Source organism: Sorghum bicolor, chromosome 1, assembly GCF_000003195.3.
Source record: "Sorghum bicolor cultivar BTx623 chromosome 1, Sorghum_bicolor_NCBIv3, whole genome shotgun sequence".
Lineage (NCBI taxonomy): Eukaryota > Viridiplantae > Streptophyta > Magnoliopsida > Poales > Poaceae > Sorghum > Sorghum bicolor.
Window position 1 is genome coordinate 25,184,460 of NC_012870.2, and position 25,760 is coordinate 25,210,219.

The 25,760-nt window shown below is 42.7% G+C and overlaps 2 protein-coding genes across 2 annotated transcripts; one reads left to right on the plus strand and one right to left on the minus strand.

Moving 5' to 3' along the window:
• Positions 6,810 to 11,386, minus strand: LOC110433531. Its single transcript, XM_021455864.1, has 2 exons — positions 10,908 to 11,386; positions 6,810 to 7,004 (listed from the first exon to the last, which is right to left on the minus strand). Exons 1-2 carry the CDS (start codon positions 11,296 to 11,298, stop codon positions 6,985 to 6,987), a joined length of 411 nt encoding a protein of 136 aa, XP_021311539.1. The 5' UTR covers positions 11,299 to 11,386; the 3' UTR covers positions 6,810 to 6,984.
• LOC8059445 (glycine-rich cell wall structural protein 2) lies at positions 16,408 to 17,308 on the plus strand. The gene has a single exon (XM_002464547.2). It carries the CDS (start codon positions 16,419 to 16,421, stop codon positions 17,121 to 17,123), a length of 705 nt encoding a protein of 234 aa, XP_002464592.1. The 5' UTR covers positions 16,408 to 16,418; the 3' UTR covers positions 17,124 to 17,308.

The window sequence follows — 25,760 nt, forward strand, 5'->3', positions numbered from 1 at the left end:
TAACCCAAAAAGATACAATCAATGGTCTTTGGTCCAAGCTTGCACTTCTTATTAACTGGTACGCTGACTATGGCCAAACAGCCCCACCTACACAAGTAATGGAGTGATGGTTTCCTCCCTTTCCATCCTTCATACGGAGTAACTTTACTATTCTTAGTTGGAATTCTATTTAGAACATGACATGCTATTAAAACAGCCTCCCCCACCATGCTTTAGCCATATCGGATGTTCCTAACATGGCATTCACCAAGTCCATTAACGCCGGGTTCTTTCTTTCGGCAACCCCATTAGATTTGGGTGAATATGGTGGTGCCCGTTCATGAATTATTTCATTCTCCACACAGAAAAGATCGATCTCATTGGAAAAATACTCTCCACCATGACCAGACCTAACACGCTTGATTTTCTTTTCTAATTGGTTCTCTACCTCAGCCTTATAAGTCTTAAAACATTCAAACGCCTCATCTTTAGTTTTTAGAAGAAACACATAGCAATATTTAGTTGCATCATCAATTAAAGTCATGAAGTATCTTTTTCCTCCGTTTGTCAACACACCATTTATTTCACAAATATCAGAATGTATGAGCTCTAGTAATGTCGTGCACCTCTCGTCTACAGCCTTGTGAGGCTTACGAGGTTGCTTCGCTTGCACACATGCTTGATATTTAGAGCCTTTGACAATACAAAAGTTCAGAATTAAACTCATACTAGATAAACGCGTCATACAACCAAAATTAATGTGACACAAACATGAATGTCATATATCTGCCACTGAATTGTTTGAATCACACACATGGTTCACAACTTTATTACAGAAATCGGAGAGTGAAAAGCGAAACAAGCCTCCGCTCTCGTAACCTTTGCCAATGAATTGGCCATACCTCAAGATGACTACTTTATTTGACTCAAACACCAGCTTGAACTCATCTCGACACAAGAGGGATCCACTAATGAGGTTCTTCTTTATTGAGGGCGCATGCTGCATGTTCTTGAGCCACACGATCTTTCCCGAAGTGAACTTCAGATCGACCGAACCAACACCAAGAACAGAAGCATGCGAGCCGTTCCCCATCATGACGGTTGAACCTCGTGCGATCTGGTAAGATGAAAACATAGAGATATCAGTACAAACATGAATATTGGCTCCTGTATCAATCCACCAATCATTAGATTGAAATATAGAAAATACACTAGGTAAATAATTACCGTACCCAGATCCGCTAGGATCGCCAATAGTCACATTGGTAGATTTTTGCCCTTGCTGATTCTTCTTGCCTTTGTGGTTCTTGCACTTCTTGGCAAAGTGTCAATTCTCACTGCAAATGAAGCATATAACCTCATCCATGTTCATCTTCTTCTTCTTGAACTGAGTAGTCTGAATAGCCTTCTGCTTGTTCTTGCTAGCATGCTGCATCACATTGGCACTGGAGTGTTCTAGGGCTTTTGGTGGAGCATCCTTTGCCCGAGCCTTCTCTTCAACATCAAGACCAGCCAACAGATCCTCAACTGAGATCTTCTGTCTTTTATATTTTAGAGCTGTGGCAAAGTTTCTCCATGACGGAGGCAACTTGGCAATCATATCACCAGCCACAAACTTGTCGGGCAAGACGCGTCCGAGTTGTTCAAGTTCTCTCAAAATAAGTTGGAACTCATGAGCCTGTTCCACGACTGAACGGTTTTCAACCATTTTGAAGTCAGGGTACTTCTCCATCACATACAACTCGTGCCCAGCGTCTGCAGCACCGAACTTATGTTCAAGTGCCTCCCACAGTTCAACAGCACTTTTGATGTTTATGTAAACATCACACAACTGGTCAGAGAGAATGCTAAGAACACATCATACGAAAATCGTCATAGCCGTAGTAAACTCCTACACCTCTTTCTCAGATTTGAGAGGTCAGTGCGGGAGGATTACCCACGACCCAAAACACGCCCATAGCCGTAAGCCACATCTGAGCCCTCGTTTGCCATCTCTTAAAATTCACACTAGTGAACTTCTCCAGTTTCATCGCATCAGTATATCCCTTAGTCATAGCTAAATGCCTATCAAGTTTTTGGATTGTTGGAAATAAAAGCAATTTAGCGATGCATAGATTAATTCCGACAATAAAAATAAGACTAACGACATGTATTATAGATATATGAATCAAAACTAGCACTCCGATTTGAATCAAGTTCACGGGATCTAGTGCTAGCAATAGAAATGATATAAAACTGAACAACAGAGAGAGGATAGACATTCTTATAGTGGGGTTGTCGGCGCGAAGAAAGAAGAGGAAGAAGACGAAGACCGTCGATGGAGATCGACGAACACCGGGCGTAGTGGGAAGAAGACGTCCAGCGAGCAGTCGTGACGACGCTTCCCAAAAACCTCATACGCCCCCTGCCCTATGCAGGGACGCGAGGAGACATAGGCTCCGGAGCCTGCTCTCCCAACACCGATGGCACGTAGACGACGGGATGGGGAAGACGGCGGCAACACAGTAATGTGGCGATGAAGAGATGAATCTCTCCGTACAAAGGACGACGTCTCGCCCCATATTTATACACACGTCGCACGCAACAAATAGGTAAGCAATCAATCACAGTATTATGGAAATATTATCTGCCGTTTACGCACTTGCCATAATACGAGAATAATTGCTTACCAAATAGGCCATCACAATCTCCTCCATGTATGCAAAGGTTCCAAGTAGCAAAAAGAAACTGCGCACCCGCAAGGGTCGAAGTGGGAAATCAGCGGACCATTCACGCGCATGTCGTGCATATGCGCCCACTGGCCCCGCCCTGCCTGGCAAGGCAAGCGAGCGAGTGCGCGCGTGTGGTTCTTCCTTTACCTCTCCCCAATTGCTTCAACAAGATGAAGATAGCTCAACTTTTTAAGTTGGTCTCACTCCACTTGAAGTAGCAAGGTGGTACTAAAGTCCTCCACCTTTCCATATATGTATGCATGTATGAGTGGGCCTTTGAGATTTATTTGGAATTGCTTGGCTCATGGCCCAAAACATCTAACAATTAATGACTGTCCACGACTAATTTCCGTACTATGACTACTTCCATTATATATCGACCACTTTGACATAGGCGATCCATGAAGTGAAGCTCTCAAGATATCAAGGCCATGCGAAGGGTCAAGTTGCCAAAAGTGAAATAGTCGAGGCTTCAGCGAAGAGCTACCAAAGATCAATTGAAAACAAAAGCATCCCTAATCGATCTTTGTATATACAAAGTCATTTGCATGTGCTTTTCTCCATACCCTTTTTCGCACAAGATTTTAACATAACCTCCATGCATATTTTTCATATGACACCACTATAATTAAACTTAAAATAGTTGTAAACCATATAAATAGACCGTATTCAGTTTCACGATTTAAGACAACAGAAATTTAAATCTTTGCAAACATAAAATTCATATAGGCATATAGAAGTTTTCTATCACACTGCATAGCAATAAATTATGATAAAACTACAATGGATCATAAAAACTAGTGCCATGAAACACACACAAATGATCCACAAGATCATCTTTGTGGGCATGAAAGTGATCAGCAATCCTTTTCCATTAAGCCTTTCTTGGCTCCTCATTGGTAGTGATAAAATATGTGCTAATGCTCTTCCATAAGATGTACGATAGAATATCCTCCATATAAGTGCAGTTTTCTGCCCTCTTGAATTTCTTTGCACTACAAGGTTCTGCATTAGGTTAGGTGCCAAAGGTTTCATAAAGATGTGGAGATGGAGGGCTATAGATGGCGATGTGGCGGGAGGGAGTGGGAGCAGGGGTGTGGGAAAAAAGAATGGTGTGGGAAGGGGTTGCCCATAAAAAAACTATAGAGTATTGAGCTTCGATACATCCCTAGGAATGGGGATGAAAGGGAGATTTGAGGGCCTCCATAAAGTACAGACTCGAGTTGAGACCCTGTTGGACTAAGTTTCTTTATTTAGCCCTAAAAATTAGATTAGGGGTCATGTTTAAAGTCCTTGTTGGAGATGCTCCAATACACAATTGCATGGGTTTGTGTGTCAGCAAATAAAAATAATCTCAACATACATGTGTCGGGCATCTGCACTTGACAAAGTTTAACCCTCGATGATTTATAGAGTATGATCAATTTGTCATATACGGGCGACCTTAATCAGCATGTGGGTGCTGGTAATAAGTATAAACACATGAATTTCTCTTCCTCATTTTCCTTTATTGTTTAGTAGTACCGCACTACCCATCGACCGTCGACACACCCAACCTCTGTTGCTGCCGACGGCCATGCCACACTACCAACCTTGCCACTCTAGATCACCCATCCTCTAAACCCACAAAGAGGAAAGCTCGGCCCATCATCCCTGCCACCGATTTCAGCATTATCTCCCGCCATCCATTCCACGTCACCCCACCGTCTTGCTCACTACCCCTTCAACCGCCACCATCACCGGACCGACTACAATTCGAGGCTTCATCGCCTTCTAAGATTGCAAGCCATTAGAAACTTCTTCAAAGACCCCACTCTAATCCCTAGTGGCATAGACAGGGGCGTAGGGGGCTAGGCATCCCTAACATTTCATGCTCCCCATTAATACATCCATTAATTAGCTACTTAATGTTCAAATTAGTTAGTTAATAATGTAATTTGTATTCAATTTTCTTCTCTAAAAACATCTTATATATTTAAAATTTGGCTTATTTATTATTTTTCCATCTCTTTTGTTCCTTTTATTTACTATTTTTTTTTCTAAAAAACATCTTAGTTCATCCTCACAGTAGACTCAATAATTAGTTTGTTAAATATAATTAATTCTTTTATTTTATAGATTTCTTTTGTATCGTAACACAATATTTGATTTTTATGTATACTCGGATGTGGCTAAACCACCGCTTAATGACCTCGGGCAGCCGTCTGGGCTCATCAGCGAAGCGCAAAGGGAATTTTTAAGCAAAGTGCAAAGGGATTTTTTATTTGTATAAAAGATAATACTATTAAAAAATATTTCTAACAACGCCTTTTTTATGGTCGGCTCAATCTAAAACCGCATCTACAAATGGTTCCCAAATGAGCCACTTTTAGAAATGCTTTCATAGGGGTGGTTGTATTTTTATCCGCCTCTACAAATGCCCTTATTTATAGGGGTGGTTCTAGATCCAACTGTCCTTACAAATTGATTTGTGAGCTGCCCCTACAAATGGGCGCCGAACAACAGAATTACATATTAAATTGAATTTTTTAAACAACCTCGGATGGAGGTATGACCAAAATAAAAGTTGTAGATCTCAAAAGTTATAGAACGTTGTGGTTGAGACAATTTTTCTTTTAAAATTATCTATCCAAGAAAAATTACATTTGAATTTCTCAAATTTGAAATTCAAAATTTTCAAATAACTTTAGATGGAGAAATGATCAAAACAAAAGTTATAGATATTAAAAAGTTATATAATTTTATAGTTGACAAATTTTGTATTTGAAATCATGTATTCAAGGAAATTGTGTTTGAATTTTCTCATATATGAAATTCGATTTTTTCAAACGACATCGTTTGGAGAAACGATCGAAACAAATGTAGATCTCAAAAAGTTAGAAACCTTTGTAGTAAAAAACTTTTTTTATTTAAAATCATCTATCTGTGAAAAATTAAGTTTAAATTTCTAAAATTTAAAATTCAAATTCTTCAAAGGAGATTGAATGGAGAAATGATCAAACCCAAAGTTGTAGATCTAAAAAATCTATAAAAAATTATATTTGTCAATTTTTTTTGAATTTGATTAAAGTCCCAAATACTTATTTTAAAATTGGATGAAGATAAAATGAGAGGAGCGGATATCCTATTATATATAATATATGGCGGCCTGTGGTGGCATGGGTTTGCAGTTGAGCTAGCGGGTCTCGATCTCTGAATTATTTTTTTTTCTATTTTCTGAGGCTAATTTATGATTTCTGAAAAATGATTTGTAGAGACGGTTCGTTTTTTAGCCGTCTCTAAAATATCCAGCCACCCCTAAATTTGTGATACATGGAACACTAACATGTAAAAATTTCTATCTCAACAGTTTTTGGTTGTGTATGTATCTCATCACATATGATCGTTTTTGGTTGTGGTTTAAACGGCGCCTCTATATGTCTAAATACTGGCTCCGCCCTTGTAACCCCTAATCCCCATTGTCCTTCCACCGGCAGCGTCGTCGCTGCTTCGCCATCTCCATCCCCTAACATGATCGGAGCAGATGAAGCCGAGGCACATGCGTGTGGAGAGGAGGAAGATAAGGTGTGCGCACGTATGGGGTTGCTCTGTCCAACTATTGTATGTCGACAGGGCGTACTATGCACACTGATTAGAAAACTGTGGTCAAATACACTGCCCTGTCTTAGCCAGCTCGATGAGCTCGGTGCTATCCCCAAGTTTGCGTTCACGTAGTTGTCCGTTAGCAGACAGGCAGACACGCCGGCCGATAATAGTCACTCATCCATATACCCTGAACAGAGCAGGAGCATATCACGGTCGCAGAGTGCCGAACAACAGCTAATGTGGATTACGCGTTCACGCACGGACAAACATGCATTCGTCGGCTCGTCGCAGAGTCCCCACGTACGACGCCGCTTTGGTCAGTCAGATACAAGCCGCGGCACAACGGAGTAAATTCTGCATATCTAACCTGGAGTATATATATATATGCAGCATGATTGTCGGCACAAATGACAAGCATCTCTCATTCTCCCTCTGTTCGCCATTATTTATTGCTTTTTTTTTTTAAAGGAGGCGAAGCCTCTGCTTTTAAGAAAGCATAGCATACAGAGTTTGAAGTTTGAACAACCGTCCAAAACCAACAGAACTACTGGGAACACCAGTTACTCAGCAACACAAAGAGGTAAGCAAAAGCTAAACCAGCCACTAGATTTCAACGACATCAGTAGAGCTGAACACCGTGGGCTTGAAATCTCCAATCCATAGCATGATGTCGTCTTTCACTTGCTTGACTCGAGCCCAATCATCTTCCTTAAGCAGAATACTCCATTTCTGCATAAATGTTACAGCAGAGTATATGATGTCAGAGGGATACTTTGGAAACTCATGCTGAATAGCCATCCTGTTTCTGTTGATCCAGATGGCCCAAGCGAAACCTGCAAAGACAAACAAAATGAACCTAGTAGGTAAAGGCCCCTTGCCTTGAGTCCAAGATTCAGAAAAATCTTTAAGAGAGGTCGGGTAATTATTCCACTTAAAGATTTCCTGGAGAAAACCCCAGACCATCCTGGCCACGCAGCACCCAAAGAAGATATGGTTCACAGATTCACTCCCATCCCCTAGACAGCAAGAATCACCCCCTCTCCAACCCCTTTTAACCAAGCTGACAGCACATTGTAATTTGTTATTGAAAATTTGCCACAAAAAGAATTTTATCTTCATCGGGACCCTACACTTCCAAATATATCCCGCCACCCTACTAGGCATACCTCCATCAGTTAAAAACCTATAAAGGGACTTGGTAGAAAAGCCGCCCTTGCCTTCCAGGGCCCATGTAACGATATCTGAATTGTCCTCCTCTAAGGTGATCTTATTAAGCTCTTCCTTGAGTTCAGACCACCTTTCAAAATCCTTAACAGATAAAGTTCTTTTAAAATCCACCCACCAATCATTATCTGCCCAGCAATCAGCAACTATTACTTCAGGATCCCTAGCCAGTATGAAAAGATCCTCATACGCAACTTTTAGAGGCACATCCAATAACCAGCAATCCTGCCAAAACCTACAATTTAGACCATTTCTTACTTTGAAAATTGCCCCCCACTTGAAAAGATTTTTAACTTTGTGAAGCCCCTGCCAAAATTGTGAACTTCCCTTCCTTGGGGCAGAGAAAAAATTACAACCATCAAGGTATTTGGCTTTAATGAGTTTAAACCATAGCTCATCAGGTTCCTGCAGGATTTTCCAAATCCATTTTACCAGTAAACAATCATTCATTATTCTAGTATTGATTATCCCTAGACCACCTTGGTCTTTAGGTCTGCTAATCATTTCCCACTTAGCCATGTGGTACTTAAATTTTCCATCCGCACCTTGCCAAAGGAAAGACGCTCTAATGCCATCCATCTTTTTGTGAGCTCCATCCACCAACCAGTAAAAACCCATGCAGTAAAGAGGAATACTACTAAGACAAGAGTTGGTGAGAATCTGTCTCCCTCCTGAAGTAAGATGTTTGCCTTTCCAAGGATCTAATCTCTTGAGCATCTTCTGGAAAACAGGTTCAAAGGCCCCCATGCCTAGGTGATGATCACTAATTGGGATACCAAGATATTTGAGAGGAAGGTCCCCTAAAGCGCAGTTTAACATATTCGCAATCCTTTCTTTTTCCAGTTGTGGATAACCAAAAACGAAAACTTCACTTTTGTGATAGTTTATCTTAAGACCAGTCAGCCATTCAAAGCAATATAGAATAAGCTTAAGGTTTGTAACAGACTGGTCTGACCCATCAATCATGATGACAGTATCATCAGCATATTGGATATGGGAAATCCCCCCTGGGATAAGATATTCTAGGACACCTTTAATATGGCCTTTACTCACAGCTTTATTAAGCATAACCCCCAGAACATCAGCTACCAGGTTGAAAAGAAGAGGGGAAAGGGGATCTCCTTGTCTTAACCCTCTATAGGTCCTAAAATAATTGCTTCTCTCACCATTCACATTGATGCACACTTTCCCACCTCGAACAGTATCCATAATCCAAGCAACCCACTTAGGATGGAAATTCCTTCCCACCATCACTTGCTCCAAAAAATCCCACCGCACACGGTCATAAGCTTTTTCAAAATCAATTTTGAGAATCACCCCTTGGGCCTTGGATTTCCTTAAATCGTGTAAAACTTCATGCAGAATTACTACCCCTTCAAGAATATTTCTACCTTTAACAAAGCCCGTTTGGTTGGGGTTAATAATATGTTTGGCAATAGGGACTAGTCTGTTAGTCAAAGCTTTGGTAATCCATTTATAATCCACATTAAGCAAGCAGATGGGTCTATACTGTTTTATAGTGTTGGCCTCCTTGACCTTAGGCACTAGAGTAATTACTCCATAGTTTAGTCTCTTAATGTCTAAGCGCCGCTTATGTAGATCATCAAATAAGGCACAGATTTCTTTTTTAAGAGATTCCCAGAAACTCCTAAAGAAAGAAACTCCAAAGCCATTAGGTCCAGGAGCCGAATTAATTCTCATCTCCATGATGACATCTTTAATCTCCTCTATTTCAAAATTCCTCACCATATAAGTGCTATCAACCTCAGATAGAACATAACGATGTGGCCAAAAGTTGGAGTTCAGCTTCATCTGACATGGCTGACTATTGCCAAACAGATTTTTATAATATTGTACTATATGATCTGTGATCTCCTTCTGTCCCCTGATCTCTCCTTGATCAGAGTCCAAAGAAACAATAGTATTTTTCCTTCTCCTACCATTAGCAAATTGATGAAAGAAGTTAGTATTAGCATCCCCTTCCAGAACCCATTTCTGGCCTGATCTTTGTTTCCAATAAATTTCCTCTAGTCTGATGAAACTATCCAGTTCATCTTCTAGCCTTATTCTTTCATTCCATTCCTCCATAGAAAGAAGTCTATCCTCAGCAACAATGTCCAGCTCTTGTATCCTCTTAGTAATACAATCTTTATTGGCCCTTTGAGCACCTTTCCATTTCAGGTTCCATCCTCTAAGAAATTGTCTAAGTTTAAGCAGGCACCCATGCCAAATATCCAAAGAATAGTCTGAATATAAATAAGCACCCCTGATCCACCTCCATCTATCTTGAACCATCTCACCAAAACCCTCTTGCAGCAGCCATTGCTCATTGAAGGAAAAATAGGACGCTCTAGTATTGCCAACTTCCCCAGAATCAAGAATCAAGGGACAATGGTCAGAGCCAACCCTGGCTTTTGACCAAGCCCGACAATTAGGAAACTTAAACTCCCAGCTATCAGAGACTAAAATACGATCTAATTTGATTAGAGTCGGATCCTTTTGTTTGTTAGACCACGTGAATTTAGAACCGGCCACAAAAATTTCTCTCAGGTGAAATCTCCCAATAAAATTGTTGAAAACATCCATCAATCTTTGGTCACCTTGACCTTTATTTCTCTCATTATTATTCCTAATGAGGTTAAAGTCCCCACCCAACACCACAGGTAGGTTCTCCCTATCACAATTATCAGATAATTCCAGAATAAAATCCTCAGAACGGTCGTGTTGAGCTGGACCATATATGTCTACCACCCAAAATCTAAAATTACTCAACCTGTTTCTAATAAGAATCCACAAGCTGTATTGTAGATATTTAGTATCTTCAATTTCACAAATGTCAGAATTAACACCTACAGCCAAACCTCCAGAGTGGCCTTTGGCAGGAATCCAATGCCACACCATGGCTTTGTTCCCTGCCATTTCCTTCAACTCCCCATCAGCAAAATCCTGTTTAATAGTTTCCTGGAGAGCTACAACATCTAGGTCCTCCTGTGTAATATGGTTAGCAACTAGTTTCCTCCTATGAGATTTCCCAACCCCCCTAGCATTCCAAAATAGAATCTTCATTTTGTTTTGTTGAAGTAATCACATCTTGATCATCTGTAGGATTGCCTAACAGTTCTCCTCCCTTGGAGAGAAAGTCAGAACACTCCCTGTTTTGATTAGAAATAACCTCCATGGTTAGATCCTCAAAATCACCCCCCTGTGGGACATCCTTAGCTTTCTGTGATTCTAGAAAGGTTTTATATCTAGCCTCTGCTATAGCCGCTCTAGCCAATTCTTCTAATTTAAAAACATCTAGTTGTTCATCCACATTCCCTATATCTATATCCAAGTCACTAATAACAGAAGCTAAAGCCGCATTTGCAGTGTTATTTAGAACAGTAAAAGGATTTTTAGAAGTTATACCTGAAATGTTGTTCCTCTCCATAGCTCTCCTTGAGGCCTTCTCAGCAATAGGAATCCCATCCCTTGAAATCCTGCTGCTAGTCCTCGAAGCAACCACAACTCGATTCTTCATATGCTTTTTTGGTTTTTTGGACTTGGAAGGCTGCCACCCCTGGCTGTTCTCCTCCAAATCAGAATCTTTACTTTGGCATGAAATCACATCCATCAGATCCTCCCCTTCCATTTCACCCCCACCTTTCCTTATAGCTTGGGGGGACTTATGTTCCACAAAAGATTCATTGTTAAGTCCACACTCTGGGGAAAAAACATTTTCTTGAGTTAAAGATTCCATTGGAGACTCTTCATGTTGTACCTCAGTTATCTTCAGATTCGGCCAATTTGATTTCTCCATCAAAAAAGGACCGTCAGTACCAACAATAAACTGAGAATCTAAGGGTACTGGAACAACTACAGTGTCTTTCCTCTGGTCTTCAAGCACAAATCCAGACCCGAATTTGTCCCCTTGTTTCTCCAATGTGACAGGGTAGCTTTCTGCTCCTTCCTTAATTCTGGGCTGATTGTTATCAATCTGCAGTAATCCAATATCAGGGTGAAAAGCTGCTAAAGGAACACCCCTGTCTTCTGTACTCTGAGTATTAGTGACTCCCAAAAACTCTGGTTCAACTAACTCCTCCATGGAGTCATCTTGATAAGTGTCTCCCTCTTTATCAATCTTCCCCATCCTATCAAACTTACTGCTCGATTTCCGACCTTTGTCTCCCTTGTGGTGGTTATCAGGATCTTTGTCATGAAAGTCACTAGGTTTACTCCGACCAGGTGGTCTAGGAGGTCCACCTTTTCCTCCTTTTGTCCCCCCTTGGGAATCCTCCACCTCAAATTTCAGATTAATACCTTCTCCATTGAAGAAATACTCAATATATCCTTTTACAGCTGATGGGTTCCTACATCTCCCCTTCACCCTCACCGGTTCGTCTCTAATCAGACTCAACTCATCTACCACCAGTGGTTCAAGTGATTTCCTTAACTGTTTCCACATCTCTAGCAAATCCTGGAACATTGTGTATCTTGATCCATACTGTTTGCAGAATAGAGGAAACCGCTGGATTAATAGAAGATTTCTCAATTTTACTTTTCAGGCCAAATAGAGACATTTCCAAGCAGGTGAGTCTAGAAAATGTTTCCAATGATTTGTTGTCAGGAAAGGTAACTAAATACTCTTGAAGGTCCATTTTCCTGACTTTAAAATCCCAGTCTCCTTGAACCAAGTGTTTTAATTCTCTGTCAAGCTTTTCTTCAGAAGCATCCCCTTCTAAGATAGTGATAATACCAGTAGCAGCAGCCTCCTTGGCTTTAGTTTCAGGAATGTTAAAAGAATAAAAACCCTGCCCTGGAATACCAAAACCAAACATCTGTAGCTTCTTGCCACCAAAAGCATTACAATCCACTGCCATGTGTCCCCTAAGCTTACATTTGTAACAAACTGGCTCTTCATTACACTCAGACTGATGGTGACCCGAGCCCAGACATCTAAAGCACTTAATCTCAGTAGGTTTGTTAGATTTCATACCTTCAGCCTGCCTAGCTCCTTTGTCCCGGGGGCCATCACTTCCCAGATCACTTTTGGACCATCTCTCTCCACGATTCCAGCTTCCATGTTGGTTCTGGTGACGAATATTGTGTGTATTGCTCCAAGTGTGTTGAGGGAAACCACCCCAGCTCCCTTGCTGGTTAGGAATTCTTGTAGCTTCTCCTCGTCCAAAGTAGGAAGGGGTCTGGTTTTGAATCTCCCTAAATCTCTCCTTATCTCTATCACCTTGATATCTATTCTGACCACCAAATATCTCCATTCTCCGGCCTTTGAAACCCCCCCTTTCTGAAGCTCCCGCTCCCCTACCTCCAGTCCTCATCAATTGGTGGCGCAGATCTTGTTCCCCCAAGTCCTCACCCAGCAGGTCATCCTCCTCCATCCACTCATCCTGCCTACGTTTACCAGAGTTCCTGGTAAGATTCATACCAGTCCCAGAAACAGCTTGAGCAAAGGTGAGGGGAAGAGTATGCGGCGGTGGTAGAACCCTAACTCTGCGAGAATTGTGTCTATCTCTATCTCCTGGACGAGCTGGATAAAGCACATCAAGTGTAAGTCTTCCTTTGGGAATCCAATATAGCCCCGGCCCAGGCCCATCAGGGGTCCAAGAGTGGTCGAAGCGATAATCCCAGCCCAACTCCATATTCTGATCCCCAGTTATTCTCCCACATTTTTCTGCCTCCTCCCGCTCTGTGCAGGCAAAACCCGACGCCATTGCTGCAACAGGGAGCTTCGCATGTTCCTGAACTTTTGGATATCCAAGAGCCGACATCCTGTCAATGGAAACCTCCAACCTATCACAAGCCTGGGCCAAGTCCTTAAGCTCAGACTCTGCATCCCGAGAACTGAACAAATTGCACTTGATATCATTAGCTATCTGTGAACGAGCCAAATGCCTGCCTCCTTTCGTAGATGGACAGTACCCAGAATCATCCTGAATCCACTTCGAAATTTGTCCAGGCACCATGGTTAATCTGCGATGGGCGCCCTTGCCCACCCGATTCCCCTGTTCAATTGTAGGCCAGTGCTCCTGTTCAGAGAATAGGCAAGCACTGTGAGGTGAAATTGGCTCCCCATTCTTCACCAATCTCCCATGATTAGTTGAGGAATCAGCAATGTTCTGTAACCGCCAAACATCCCGGCGGCGACAGGCCTCCGCCGTGGAGGGTCTCTCGCTGTCAGACCCCACAGTCACCATCCCCAGCCCCGCGAGAGAAGGAAAACAGAGAGGAAGGGAGGGGGAAACGACGCGAAATCTAGGGGAAAGGACTCACCGGAGATATCCGATCAGATTCTCCTACTTTTTATCCGGCGAAATCCACCGGAGAGCCCCCACCAGCCGTCGAGCGCCGCCGTTCCTCCCAGCCCGCCCCCGCTCTTTCTTCGTTAGCCCGTAGAAGCTGCGTGATTGTATGTTTTCTTCGTTCATGGATCTCGCCATTATTTATTGCTCATGCAGTCATATGCAACTGATGAACCCACCATGGTTTATTTCATCTATTTTTTCTTTTTTCAATCACTCACAGTACGGTACATCAGTTTGTTGAACCGGGCAGTTAAACTTTTGTTCGGATCTTGATGTTAGGCCGGTTAACGAAATTTCATTAATTTTAGGAGATCGATATTAAAGGCTTTGGATAAATTTCAACAGTCTATTCGCTTGAGCTTATCAGCCGAGTCAGTAAGTCATTTATCAATGTTTTTCTCTTACAATAAATTAGTCAATACCTACCATAGCTTATCAGCCAAACGAACAAGGCGTGTAGGGAGCAGTTACTAACAATTACTCGCTCAGTTGGATTTCTGGATACATAGATGATAATACGTATCTGGATATATATACTATGCCTAGATGCATGTTAAAAACTATCATCTAAAAAAGACAAAAAGATTTACAATTTGGAATGGAGGAGTAGCAAACCTTGAAAGCAAGAACGATATAGCTAGGCCTCATTTAAATTTTATTTGCTGACAGTGAGATTACCTTATTTAGCTTGCGACTTATTGCGTCATCAATATATATAATCTACTGCATGCCTCCTGATCTTAGTAAGGGGTAGGGATGAAAACGGATCGGATCGGTGCGGGTAATGCCTTTTCCATATCCTAATCCGCTTTTCTTTGTCGGATTCGGTGCGGAGCGGATAATACACGGATGCGGATGTGGATACAGTTTTTTTCGGTAGTCGGAACTGGTACGGATATGGAGCGGAAACGGATCGGAGACGGATTTTAATAGTCGAGTAACATGTGCATACATAGAGAATTATATGCTTGTCAAGAATTTATTTAGTACAGAACAAGAATAGGCAATAGATAATAATCGTGCATTGCATTCCATGTTGCTGCTTTCACACTAATAATTAACACTTTACATGATATCTCCACTAAAAAATAATAAGTTATTAGCCAATAAATAATAGCATCTAGCAAATTTCTTAATTTAAAAATTAGAACATTAAACAACAACATCAAAAAATAAAAGTCCTCAGCTAACAAACTTTTTAAAATCCTAAATTCTGTAGTTTTGGAAGAGAAATCTTCGGATATCCTATTTTGAACATCGGATAATCCGCATAAAATTTGCGGATAATCCATATCCGCCGGATTTTACCTATTCCATATCCTACCCCGTATCCGCAGACAATCGGATTCGGATTATCCGTATCCGCACGGATGTTAAAAGTTCTTTTCCATATCCTCAAAATTCGGATTCGGATCGGATCGGTTCGGAGAATTATCCGCACCACTTTCACCCCTAGTAAGGGGTTCCCCTTTCATCTTTTTTTTTGAGTTTTGGTCCACCATTTTGCATAATAAACTAGACATCATACAAAATTTTTGGCAAAAAGTTGGTTGTTCTCTATTTTGGATTTTTAGCCTCAAGAGGCAAAAAAAAATCCCAAAAAACTCAAGAGGCCATAATGAGGGTAATAAATTCTATATTTTAGATGGAACTAAATATCATCCTAAAAAATTTGGTATTTTGCATTTCACATACCAAAGTAGCTGTTATTTTGCATTTTGCATTCTTTGGGAACTAAACACACCCTAAGGCCTTGTTTGGATGTTGTCGGATTCACCTCAATCCACATGTGTTGGAGTGGATTGGGGTAGAATTTAGTTAAATTTCCACTCCAATCCACCCCAACACATGTGGATTGATGCGAATCCGACTACATCCAAACAAGGCCTAAGGGATATGGTAGCCTACATGCATGGTGCACACATCCTGCACTATTTTTTCTTTTACATATTTGGTTGGACTAAGGGGGTGTTTAGTTCCTCTTTTATCTCAAAAAATTTTAGGTTTTGATCCATCATTTTGCATAATATAACTAAAGACCATGCAAAATTTTTGGCAAAAGGTGACTATCCTCCATTTTGAATTTTGGCCTCAAGAGGCTCTAATAAGGACAATAAATTCTGCATTTTAGGTGGAACTAAACATAATTCTGAAAATTTTAGCATTTTGTATTTCATCATTCCAAAGTAGTCTGCATTTTGCATTATATGGAAAACTAAACACACTTAAGTATGTACACTTCATTACAAGTCCAAAGCTTTAATCTACAGATCATCAGTGCGCACAGAGACCAACACGCTAGGAATCGATGGTCAAATACCTGGGCCGCAGAACGCAGCATTCAAAATTCGTTGACCTCGCCCACCGGCCGCGCGCGCTCCGTATTTTTCACACGTAAAGTCAGGCCCATTGAGAAAATAGATCCATCTGTCTGCAAGTCACGCTGTACCTACCATGCATGGCGTTATCTTTTCCATGATGGTGGACACCAACTAGTAGCGAGCAAGTGTGTTATTCTGCACTGCCGTTTTGCATAGTCACCAGCACTCTATAAATACCCATGCTGTCTTCACCTCCTACTCATTCGATCCCTGAGGTTTATTAGAGTTCGCTACTACCAATGGCTACAACCAAGTTGGCAGCCCTTTGCTTCATTGTCCTCCTTGGCATTGGAGTGGCAAATGCTGCAAGGGTAGCAAGATATGTTAGCGCCGGGGGTGGTGGTGGTGGTGGAGGGGGAGGAGGTGGTGGTGGGCAAGGTGGTGGGTCAGGATATGGTTCTGGTTCCGGTTCTGGTTACGGTGAAGCTAGTGGGTACGGGTCTAATGGCGAAGCATATGCTCAGGGAGGCGGTCAGGGTGGAGGTGGCGGAGGAGGACAATATGGGGGCTCTGGATCCGGTTATGGTTCAGGTTCTGGGTATGGTCAAGCCGGTGGGTCTGGATCCAATGGTGGAGCGTATGCTCAGGGAGGTGGCCTAGGTGGAGGGGGAGGTGGAGGACAATATGGTGGGTCTGGGTCTGGTTATGGCTCAGGTTCTGGATATGGACAAGCTAGTGGGTATGGTCCTTATGGAGGAGGTTATGCTCAGGGAGGTGGTCAGGGTGGAGGTGGCGGCGGCGGACAAAATGGTGGGTCTGGACAAGGTTCTGGCTCTGGCTCTGGATATGGTCAGGCTGGTGGATATGGGCCTTATGGTGGCGGATATGCTCAGGCAGGTGGCCAAGGTGGTGGTGGTGGAGGCGGGCAAAGTGGTCAAAATGGTAGTGGATATGGAAGTGGCTCGGGGAGTGGCTCTGGAAGTGCTGGCAGTGGTTATCCATAGGCCTTCTACATGGATTTGCATGTCCAATATGCACCTTTACTAATATTTGAATATTTCGTTAATGAAGAATAAAAGGGCTTTATGTGCCCATTGTATTAAAATTAGCTGTGTTGCATACAAAATGTGCTACTATCAATAATGCAAGTGTGCTTGGCTTCTTGTGTGTATCAAACAAATCTTACATTGAGTGCAAATGTTTGTGAATGTTGCTAGTATGATGCATGATAAGCCTTTTTCAACCTTTAGTCACTATGTGCACGATATGGCGATATGAGTTGGATTATACATGAAGGAAGAAAGTTATGGGCTGCCAGCAAAGTTTCTTCATCCTTATGGAGGAGACTGTGCTCGTGAAATGAGACTCAAGTCCCTATCATATTTCTTCTTCAACACACAATATGAAGATCATTGGAGAAGTATACAAACTCTAGAGATAAAATCCATTTCCACTAGTGGTTTTATTAAGATAAAAACCTCTCACTTGTATATTTTCCAATTTAAAGACCTCAAAGCAATGTTCGCTAAAAGGTAGAAGAATGATATTAACACAAAATCTCTTTCATATTTTTCATTAAATAAACACTAAATCTATTTCATATATAAGTACATAGTGGATAATTAAATAGTGGATAATTATATTAAATTGAGAAATGAAAACACAAACTACATAATTTTAGAAACATACAAATTGAAAAATGTAGATAAAAACTACAAAATTTAACAAAGATAACAACTATTTCTCTCTCCACTTAGATACACAAGAACACACAATTCATGGAAATACTATAACACCCCAAAATTCCTATTTTGGATTGTTATTATAAAAAACTAAATAAAATGAATGGTTTTTAATATGTGGATAAAAATTTTCAACATTAGTTTAGGTTTCTATTTAGGAATTTTTTTAAAAAAAATAATTGTGTCGACTTTTGTTGATGTGATGCTTGTCTATTACTTGGTTTTGTTTTTTTGTGTGTGCTAAGATTTTAAAAACACATTTAGACACCGTCCGATCCTTGCCGAGAATTTTCTAGATTTTTTCTGACTTTTTTTCCATTTTTTCTAGAGCAAAAATCTAATTTTTGGATGCTCTAAAATTCTTTTTTATGGACGCCAATAACTTTATTTGCATTGATCAACTCTCCGTACATCTCAAGAAGTTTTTATTTCATTTTTGGAATTTTATAATATTTTTTGGGATTTAAAACGATTTCACGTTTTTCTAGAATTACTTTTTTTTTACTAAAAGTGAATTTCTGAAAATCCTAAAAAAATATAAAAATACCTCATTTTTTCTCGACCTCAAACCCTGCATATAAATATATGCCGCCGTTCTCCTTCTCTCGCTGATCGCAAAAGTACAAACGAGCCGCCACTCTGTTTGCCCTATATCTAATGCCGAAATTTGGCCGGCGAACTTTTCCGGCGAACCTTCAGCAAGGTTTTTCGACCATCTGCGGTATCCTTTGCGACAAACGTCACCCCTTCGAGATTCGTCTCGATCTCCTCTACACCGGCACGCTATTATTTTTTGAATCTGTGCTCGTTCATCGTTTCCCTAATCTCAATCTCTTCTCTTTTCCGACGATGTCATCCATCGACGAGCTCGTTCTTCATCTTCATCGACCGGCCACGATACCCTTTAGTCAGCGGCGCCAAGCCTCGTGCTTCCTCTCTGCTAGCCACCTCTCCGCGCAACCTACGTCGCCTGGCCCTGCGCGTGGCTGCAGGCCGAGGGCAGCAACATGCTGTGCTCACGCACCGGCCGTGCGTGGCCTAGCACCGCGGGCGCAGCCCAGCTTGGGCGCGTGCGAGCCCTTCTTCTGGCCGGCCAGCAGGCCAAGGCCCCACGGCCGAGCTTCTGTGCCCCTGCACAAGCCCCTCGACGAGAGCAGCAGCAGGCAGCCATGGATGCATACGTGAATAGGGAAAGGCAAGGTAGAAGATGATGGCATTTACGGTTTTGCCATCCAGTTGTTAATTTCCGCCACTTAGTCGTTTTAACTCCGATTCGAGTGGTTCGAGTAATGTTAGATTTATGTTGACGCGCTCTATGTAGTAGTATAAACCTTTGTTATGCAACTCATTTATAAATTTATTGATTTAAATGCAATTCGTTTAATATTTATGTAATAGGTTTCTAATTAAAACCAACATAGGTTGTAATTCTGTTTTTATTGCTCTGTCATCGTGATGACATACTCCTAAGTGACATGTTAGCAAATGCTATTTTCCATGTCCCATATTTATGAATGTAATTATTTTGATTAATCTTTTCTTAAGTGTCATTTTTAATTAATTAAAAAACAATTTAGATTTATACTTCGGTCTTTTTATAATCATATATTAACTTGATTAATATTAACTTAAGTGTTTCTTAGTTATAGCTTGTTTAGTTAAATATAAAGCATATAATTAATTTAGCTAATATTTATCGAATGCCTTTTGGATAAAAGCAACTTAGTTATATACTTTAATCTTTAATAAAGAATACTAATATAATTAATATCAACATAAATGAATTTTTTGTTATGTCTTGTTTAACCTTGAAATATATAGTGAATCGATTAGTTGCTCTTGCATGTTTTATGCTTTCTTAAATTATAAATGCTTAAATGACTTTAGTACGCTAAATTATTATAAAGGTAAATCCTGCTTCTGTAATTTAATCGGTTAACTCAACTTTAGTACATTTCTCTAAAAAGTCCATCATCTTGTTTCATTAAATAAAATACATCATACTTGTCTTCTCTCTTATGTTGCGAGTCTCGATAGAACAATAGCTCCGTTCTTAGCCGTTTTGCGCTCTCATGACCTCAGCATCGATCCGTGTCATTTAGTGACTCTTTTCAAGCTTTTCTTTTTGCGATGTGTTATTCTTAGTCGTGTTGGTTTGTTCTCTATTTGCTTGGTTGTTGCGAGTAGAGGAAGCGTGGTTTGTTAGCGCCGAAAACTAGGAGCAAAGGACCAACAATCAAAGCAGAAGTTGGAGACCAGAAGACGGTAGACTTTTGAGCAGTTAAACTCTAGGAAAAAGGCAAGTGCAGACACCACTTGATCATTTTAATCCTATACATTTAATATCATTTACTTTCATTGCATGTGTCTAATAAATGCAAACCTAAGGGCCTGACTAGTTTTACTTATCATTCCTTAAACACCAGAGGTTATGTATATTTGTAGACTAGGGTATATTAGTTATGCTTAGCTGCTCTACTCACCTTATACACAAGTTTTAATAAAGAATAATCTCTACTTAACTTGATGCTTAATACATACTGAATAACAGTCACCGAGGTGATGGAGATGTTGGATGCTTGCGAGCATCGTGATAATGGTTGTGACAGGAGGAGCGGGTACTGGTGGTTGGCCTGGTTGCTGGGCGTACGTGTCTCTGCCCTCCGTAAGGACTTAGTCATGGAGCGGCCACCTGGGACATATAGTGTAGCTCCAAGCTATATGGCTCTGGCTTGACTAATTATCAGGACCTCCACTAGTAGGGTGTTACTTTTTAGGTAGGCGTAAGGAAGTAACTTGGGTAATGGATATTAAGTTGTCGGTTGATCAGTGCGCCATGGCTATGGGCACGACTGCCGAGTGCCCCGGCCAAAACTTACGAGTGGCATCCTATTAGTTGGACCCTGTGAAAGGTCTCATAGTGAAATCCTACCTGCTCACCTTGGTAGTGTTTTGGGGAGTAATGACCCCAGGCAAATAGGAATCAAAACTTGGAGTGAAAGTGCACACCTCTGTAGAGTGTAAAACTGATATATCACCCGTGCTCATGGTCACGAGCGGCCTAGACTCTCATACGATGAGAAAATTGGATTCACATGGAACTTGGAGAAGGATACTTGGTTGAGTTGGTTACCTCGTGTTTGGCAGGATTGCTATCTTATGTTCTTAATTGGGATTGCTATCCCATGGTAATGGGGTTGCTACCCCGAGTTACTATCTGAGGTTGCTACCTCGGTAATAATAACAATGATGATGATTAATAATATTGTTAATTTACTTCCATCTAATTAATGGTTGGAATGTTTCACTCATAATTAGTAATAGGTTGTTTTAACAAAAGAGTTGTAATAAAAGTTTATCAATTTAAAAGCTCATCCGCAGTTAAACAGTGTCAACTTTCCCTTTGATTAAGCCTTACATGTCATTATACTTTCTGTCTGTACTTGTTGAGTTCGACATGAACTCACCTTTGCTATTTCCCCCACACCCCTTAGTGTGTAGTAAAGTGTTGCTTAGAAGAAGGACAAAAATGTCATGGAGTTTTCTAGAAGCCTATCAGAAGTGCTTGACATACGGGGCTTCTAGTCAGCCGTCCCTGAGAAGAATGGAGCCTGAGAAGAAGTTTAGCAACCCATTACATGATACTCTGATAGTTGTAAGTGTTATTATAAATATATTTTCCCGCTATATATATAACATTGTTTCTGATATTTTTATTCTTTTGTTGTATGTGTGGACTTTCTAGGCACACATATGACGACTCTGGTTTTCTTTTAAAAACCAAAGTGTTATAAATACCTATATTAATCTTAGATAAAATAAAGTTAAAAGCAAAATTGAAAAGGGAAAGAGAGGAGAGACATCATCTAACCATCTTAAGAAATCTCATTTGAGCAAATAAAGATATTAACATAGCTACTCTTCTCTCTAATAGATGATGAAACCCTAGATCCAAAAAGTGGCTCAAATTGAGCTACAATAAAAAAAGAGGCAAGAGAGACATAAACTAACCTTTCTTAGCAACCTCCTTTCAAAAAATGAAGATCAAAACATCTCCCCTTGTATTTAGTAAAAACTAGACCTCCAAAATGGCCTCTTATGGAAGGTGGCTGCGAGAAACAGCTCTGCTCGGGGAGGAAGAAGGTATTTATAACAAAGATTTCACTGGCGGCTCACATAATATAACCGCCAGTGTAAATGACTTATTTCCACTGACGGTGTAGCTAAGTCGACCGCCAGTGTAAATCTATTTCCACAGGCAGTTCTCTTAACTGAACCGTCAATGGAAATTTTTTATTTTCACTGACGGTTTTATTAAAAAAACTAACTGTAATAATTGGTTTACACAGGTGGTTTATGAGTCGGGCCTGACATTTTCTTTGCACTGGCGCGTGACAACAGAAACCGCCTGTACAAATTAGACACAATCATCGCCGTTGAGCTTTTTTTACTAGTGAAACCATCGTTTAACAACCTCAGGTAGGCATCCAGGCTCATCAGCAAATAAAGTACAACGGGCCATTTTTATTTATTTTGGTTGAGTATATATCTTCTGACATATGATTGTTGCTTGTCGGTTTGAACGGCGCCTCTATATTACTACTACAAAAAATTTTTTGGAGACACTTTAGTTTGGGCCATAGAGGCGGACAGGCTGGCGGCCCGCCTCGGATAATGTGGGCTAGGCTGCCAGCCCGGCAACCGCCACGGATAATCAGTTAACCGTGGCGGTCACTATAACAAAACCACCATTGTTAATTTTCTATTAACCGTGATGGTTGACCTAAGTAAACCGCCATGGTTAATACATTAACCGTGGCGATTGTATTACAGTGACCATCACAGTTAATTGTTTAACAATGGCAGTTGCATTAGGGCAGCCATCTTGGTTAAGTTTTAACCGTGACGGTGTGGGGGTATGAACCCCTATACTCTTACGGCTAGACTTGGGCCAGGAGGCTTGGCCCATTACGAGACAAGTTCGAGGCTTGATCCGGCCGCTCGGAGTTTCGCACAAGGAAACAAGACGTGGAGATCAAGCAGGATTTTAGTCGGTTAGAATAGGAATTGATATCGAACTATCCATGGCAATTGTAACCGACTAGGATTAGTTTCCAGATCTGTAGCCCTACCCTCCGGACTATATAAGGAGAGGCAAGGGACCCCCCTAGGACACATTATTCTCTCAATCCAATACAATCAGACGCAGGACGTAGGTATTACGCCCACACGGCGGACGAACCTGGATAAAAACCTTATCTGTCTTGCGTCACCATCAAGTTCGTAGCTTGCGCACCGTCTACCAATAAACTACTACCGTGGGTATACCCCAAGGTAGACTGCCGACTAGCTTTCGTCGACAGTGGCGCGCCAGGTAGGGGGTGTGCGTACAGCTTTTTCGGCGAACAAGATGGTCATCGTTCCAGCTTCCGCGGCCGTGCGTGAAGGCCTCACGTTCACCGTCGGCCAGATTACGTGGACAACTCGCGGCGGTGGCCCCACGTCCACAGTTTCGGAAGGAACCCAGATCCAATCTGGGATGACGGCGGCATCGGCTCCGACCACGCAGACTCTGGCACCGAGCACCCGGCCACCGCTTCCGCGCTACAAGGGAAAGAAGATCGATGGCTCGGACCTTTTCCGAGCCCTCGATCGCGCCGATCTCAAGCTTCTCTAAGCCTCCAGACTAGTAGATGGGATCTCGCGCCAGCTTGATCAAGCCGCGCCAACGGATTTTTTCAACACCTACCGGCCAACTCGTGTTGTCACACACGAACGGCTAGGAATGTCTCTGACGATAACCTCCACCCCTCAGGACGGTCCGTCAAGCTCAAGGCTGATCCAGGTCAAGGTTATCCTTACGGGCTGAACAACTCGACCGTTCTCTATTCGCGGCACATCCAATCCCTTTTCAGCGAGGCTGGTTGGTTGCCAAAACAGAGCGGTCGGCCAGCTCGTCACTACGTCAACATGGTGACGATCAGAGAACTACGGGACGGCCAGCCTTCCAGCACAAACTCCAGCACTGGATCCATTCCCACCGAAGTCATAAACTCCGAGGACGAAGACTACGACCTGGATTTACCACCGTATCCTCCGGGTTTCTCTCGCTTCCCGGTCTTTCCACCACGGTGAGGAGATCTCGTCTTCAATGTCAGCGCCGATGAGCCGGTCGTTGACGGAGAGACAGTCGAGCAGAGGCAGCTCCGCGAGCAGCGCAATGCCGACCGCGCCCGACGACGCGCGGACGAGGAACGACAACTCCCGCCACATAACCTCACCGACGCTTTTGACATGGTGGGGGATCAGCAAGTCTACAAGACACCAAGCGCTAACGTGGCTGTCGCCATGGCTAACTTAGATTGACTCCCTGACACTCGCGAGTGCCAGGGTGTCCGATCCAGCGTACGCGCGCATCTGATCACCGCGATGGGACAGACAGCCACTCTGCTCAAAAGAGTCCAAGCTGTCTCCTATGCAGAGGTCTCCTCCGACCAGACCCATCGCAGCCGGACCTCACCACAACCCAGCGAGCACCACCGCAGCCGTTCCCCCAACAATCGTCGAAAAGATTCACGACGTGACGATGGCGGTCGGGATGCCGGCGGCTACCGCGAGCAGAATCACGGGCGTGGTCAGGAAGTAAACCAGCACAGGGATCTTCGATACAATATCCCTCCCAAAGACGCCCGGGACCGCATCAACATGCACGCCACGGAGAGAGCAGTTCACGAAAACCTACGGCGCATTGAGTACGATGCAACGCACGGCCCCCCGGGCGTGAGACAGTTCTCCTCACACCTCCGCCAGGTCATGTGGCCTCGCAATTTCAAGCTCGAGAAACTCAAAAAATACGACGACAAGGAAAACCCAGAGAACTGGATCACTCTCTACGAGATCGCCGTCCGTTCAGCAGCAGGAGATGAGCACGTCATGGCCAACTACTTCCCAGTCATCCTCGACCAGGCTGGTCACCAGTGGCTCCTAGGCCTGCCCAAGGACTCTTTCGACTCCTAGGAGGAACTACGCCAAGCATTCATCGACAATTTCATCGCTACCTGCGAGCAATCTGGGAACAAGTACGACCTCGAAAGGATAAGGGACAGGAAAAACGAGCCTCTGCGCGATTACATCCGACGGTTCTCGGATATGCGCCTTAAGATCTCGAAAATCTCCCACGACGAGGCCATATCTGCTTTCATCAAGGGGCTGCGCTTTCACGAAGCACTGAGGAACAAGCTGCTGCGCAAAAGGCCAACAACGCTGACACCGACGACGCGGAAAAACTCATCCGGGACGATGCGAGAGGTCCCGAACAGCCTCCTCGACGAGACGATAGTCGAGGTCGTTTCGACAACAGGAACCATCGTCGCCCCGACCACCGGGACCACAGAGAAGGCTGGGACAGGCGGCGTGACAATCGCGATGACTTCAGAGGCAAGCGCCCTCGCGACCACGACCACGAGGTGAATACGGTCAAGCGTCCCAATGGGCGGCGAGACTACCAGGAAGACTACGACAAGATGTTGAAGGGGCCATGCCAACTGCACCCAAAATCCAACCACACGATGGAGGAATGTCGTGTCCTCAAAAACATCTACACGCGGCGGGATGCTCAAGCCGACCCCGCCAAGATAACCGGGAAACAGGACGGGCGCGATCATGAAGACGAGGACGAAGACTAGGATAGGGACCCACGACACCAGTATGTCAGTCCTACCGACGTGGTCCACTCCATCTTCGGGGGCAAGGTCTCCATCGAGTCTAAGCGAGAAAGAAAGCTCTTAAAAAGAGCCTGCCTCAACATAGACAGCACGGATGGCCTGATCGCCGATCCAAAATTCCCCCCCAGGTCGCACAGGGAGATCTCGTTCAGCAAGAAGGATCAGTGGGCCGCCA